Below are 4062 nucleotides of genomic sequence, written 5' to 3'. Positions count from 1 at the left end.
AACAGCCGGAAAAAAAAAAGAGAGCGATCTAAATATACCTAATTAACTCTAATGATAAAATTGACAGTCGTCTACTCAACTGTTTAGTGCCTGATGGTTCAATCGTTGCCGGTTTGTCTTTCTTTTTTGCTTTTATTCAGTTTTTTCTTTCTTCGAAGTTCGACTCGATAGTTTTACTTTAACCACCGGCCGGGTAGGTCAATCTTTTAGCGTCATGGTGCTTTGATACCTCAAGTGTTTATTTTGATGCTTTTGATTAGTGGTTTAATAAATGTTTTTTTTATGTGTAATTATTATTTAGTCAATCTCGCTGTAGATATATTTTTCAGGCTTGAAAATGCAGCGATGTAGTTGTGAAACGCTGGCCTTTGAAATGAGCTACACATTGTAACGAGTGTCTTTCCCTTGATGCCTACGACTAATTATATATATATATATATATATATATATATATATATATATATATATATATATATATATATATATATATATATATATATATATATATATATATATATATATATATATATATATATATATAATATATATATATAAAGTATATATATATCATAATTATCTTTCACTACTTTCAGGTAACAATGAGCAAACCAAACGTAGACTTGGAGGAAATTCTCATCACTCCCCAAGACGGAGACGACGTATACGACCTGATGAAAGTATCGTACGTGGATCGAGAACCTTTGGTACGTGTGTTAAGTTTCCTTGATGAAATATAACAACAACAACACGATCAACAACTACAACTATTTATTATTATTATTGATATTAATATATTAATAATATTCAACTAACCCTCTCCACTTCCCTTCATTTCCTCCCAAGTGCGTAGGGCTTCACATGACCTACGAGGAATTCTTACCCCTGCTGAAGAATGTCCTGCCGCCGACGTTTGAGAGTAAGGTCAGCTTCGGCATGAGGGAGAAGTCCTCCGGGAAACTGGTGGCCTTCATGCTCAGCCGAATTCTCCTGCCTCAAGACGACCCAGAAATATTCCAAGAAGGAGGATATGAAACCGAAAAAGTATAGTCTACAGTCTAAGTTTTATGGTTTGCACAAAGATTTGGTATCATTTTATTGGCCTACTTCTATCTAAGTTTGTTTTTACTTTTTGCACAAAGATTTTGTATCATTTTAATGGCCTAGTTCCATCTAAGTTTATTTTCATTTTTTGCTCAAAGATTTTGTATAATTTTATTGGCCTAGTTCTGTCTAAGTTTGTTTTTATGCACAAAGACTGTGTATGTTTTATTGGCATAGTTCTACCAAACTCGTCAAAGAACCAGTCAATCATTTCTTCTGAAACCTGAAACAGACCTTAGATTTCTGGTGAAAGCGGAAATGGGCCACAAGAAGACCAGAGAAGCCAACAAAATGAATTTCCCGTCAGGCAGTACTGAAATTATTCTGCTGATTTTCGAGACTCAATGTGGCCACCACTTCTGCCTAAACCAGGCCGTCCGCTAAGGCCTATTACAGGTTTTACGAACTTTAATACTTCTTTCTCTTACAGTCGAACCATTACACGAAAGTGCTCTACGACTTGTGTTCAGACATCGATGTCTTGCAAGACGGGAAATTTAAAAAGCAATTGGAGCTGCAGTGCCTGTCCGTTCATCCAGACTACAGCAACCGCGGCCTGGGAAGGAAGCTTCTTCAGGTGAGGGGGGGGGGTTGGTAGGGGCTTAGCTGAGCTTTCATTTAATGTATTGTTCACTTCTCGAGACCCACGACTGAATTGCATTCAAAGTTAATAATTATTATTTTTGTCAATTCACATTCTTCAGGAACCATAACACTGATTCGTGTTCGTTTTGAAATATATTTATTGCCTTTCGATCACTCCCAGAATTAAAAAAAAGAAAATTGTTTTCAATTTCTCGTTCTCCTCAGAATTTGTACCCAAGGAAAATGAGTCGTGTTTCACAGATTATGTCAGGTACGATGCACAAAGTGAGGATCGAATTGTCTTGATGCACGAGAGAGAGAGAGAGAGAGAGAGAGAGAGAGAGAGAGAGAGAGAGAGAGAGAGAGAGAGAGAGAGAGAGATGAAGGTTGTACATTGTCATGCTTGATGTTTTCAACTACTAACCAAGAAGAAATTATTGTTGATAGTACAGTTGCCTGCGGTACATATTGTAGCTCATAGAAAATGGGATCCATAGAAAATGCGAATGACAGGGGAACTTGAAGTACTCCGACATCGTATTTACCCATATACTGTCGTTAAAAGATTACAGGTAAACTTATCACTCACTGGGCTTTCATTTCTTGTTAAACTTATACATACACACCATTCATTGTACAAATACATACATTATATACAATACAACACCGTTGGTTGTCTTGTGTTTAATGACAGTACATAGTTACTTCTTTTCATGAAGTAAGCCTACTCTTGGTAGGCTAGGCTACTCTGACAACTTGTGACATTTTTTATGCTAAAGTGTCTATTTAATCTTGTTTCGTTTCATATTCTTATTATATGACCATATTTTTTAGTATTTTCATAGGTAACACAGAATAGGCTATTCAAGCCACTTTCCCCGCACTTTGATAGCATTCGTAGCCCATCTGGATATTTTGGTGCAAATGATCGAAGGGTTGTTGTACATATCAATCATCATCATCTCCTCCAAAACCACGTTACTCAAAGGGTCTCTGAAATTCCGCAATATAAGTCTTTATAAGAGCTTTATCTTCACCAATTCTAGACTTATTTCCAGCCTCCTTTCTCAGAGCTTTCATACACGTAGGCCTAGGTCTTCTAATTCTTTTTGGTGTCCACAGAAACCCAGCTCACACCATCAGATACTATCCTGAGATAGTATCTTAAGATACTTTATCCCATCAGTAACTTAAGATACTGCTGTGGGAGGTCCCTTAAGTTGCGTATTTTCGGTGTCGCGTTAGTTTTTAACGAAAATGCCAAAAATGTGGTCACATCACTCGGTCAAACATAGTTCCATCATTGCCAACGGCCACTAATGCGTTGCTTTCTGCCTTGTACTTTTAATTCGTTCACTCTGGTGTCATCCCTAGCCATCAGACATATTCAGGTATGTCTTTATTCCACTTTAAGCTCTCAATAGCCTTTTTTAAACTTGAATTGTGATAAAAAAAAAGTGCGCAGAGTAAGCACAAATCACAGCCAAAAGACTAAAAAGAAACCAGTCGTATTTTCACTCAACCCGTAAAAATTAGTTTTGTAACATCTCTAACTTTTTGGGGTTCTTGTTGCAGAATAGGGGAATGCTCAGGGTAAAGCACAGCTAAAGACGATTAAAACTGTGAATAACAAGGGAATTCAGTGACAGTTTAAAGAAGTAATAACAGTATGAAAGAGTAAAGGTATAAAGTAAAACTTTCAAGTTCAGTAGTTCTGCACCTAACAAGAACAGTGTAGTGTGCCCGCAACTGCGTTTGCGTAGTGACCAGGAACCATCTTGATTTTCATTTCGTTCCGTCCTCGACAGATGAGCGAGGATAAGGGGAAGGAGCTGGGCTGCGACGTGGCCACCATGCAAGCGATGAACGCCATCACCGACCGCATAGCCAAGAAGATGGGACACTCAACCGTCCGGAAGACGGACATAGCGACCATCAAAGACGGAACGGGAAGGACCCTGCTCGACGTGGACGCCGTCAGGAATGGGTCGGGCACCTCCTACTTCACTTATTTCATGAAGGAGTTGTGAATCTGTACACCTGAGAGTTATTTGGATGGATAAGCCGATCCTCATAACCTCATTGTAGAATTATTTTTTTCGGTTTTTAATATGTAAATAAATAACTTAGATTTCCTTTCCGTTTTGTTTACCTTTTTATGGAGTGGGATATGAAATTTAGGCCAAGCGCTGGGACCTGTGGTGAGGTCATTCAGCGCTGAAAGGGAAATTCCGAGTAAAAAGATTTGAAAGCTTCAGTAGCAGGAGGAAAAAAAACTTGCAGTTGCATAATGAAACAGCTGTTATAAGAGGGTGGAAAGTAAGATGGAAGAAAGACAACATGACCGGAGGTACAGAAGCAGCAAACGAAATGAAA

At 38.2% G+C, this 4062-nt stretch overlaps 1 protein-coding gene across 5 annotated transcripts in view; it reads left to right on the top strand.

The window, feature by feature from the left end:
• Positions 1–3821, top strand: part of LOC136836720 (uncharacterized) — an 18652-nt gene extending 14831 nt beyond the window's left edge. For all 5 annotated transcript variants that reach the window (XM_067101239.1, XM_067101238.1, XM_067101237.1 and 2 more), the window contains exons 2-5: positions 594–704; positions 844–1041; positions 1532–1678; positions 3495–3821. In XM_067101239.1, coding sequence (XP_066957340.1) covers positions 600–704; positions 844–1041; positions 1532–1678; positions 3495–3716 — 672 coding nt within the window. In that variant the 5' untranslated portion in view covers positions 594–599 and the 3' untranslated portion in view covers positions 3717–3821. The remainder of the gene's footprint in view (positions 1–593; positions 705–843; positions 1042–1531; positions 1679–3494) is intronic.
• Positions 3822–4062: the final 241 nt, after the last annotated feature.

Source organism: Macrobrachium rosenbergii, chromosome 56 (assembly GCF_040412425.1).
Source record: "Macrobrachium rosenbergii isolate ZJJX-2024 chromosome 56, ASM4041242v1, whole genome shotgun sequence".
Taxonomy (NCBI): domain Eukaryota; kingdom Metazoa; phylum Arthropoda; class Malacostraca; order Decapoda; family Palaemonidae; genus Macrobrachium; species Macrobrachium rosenbergii.
The sequence above is the reverse complement of the archived record's forward strand: the minus strand, read 5'-3'. Positions and strand labels throughout refer to the sequence as shown.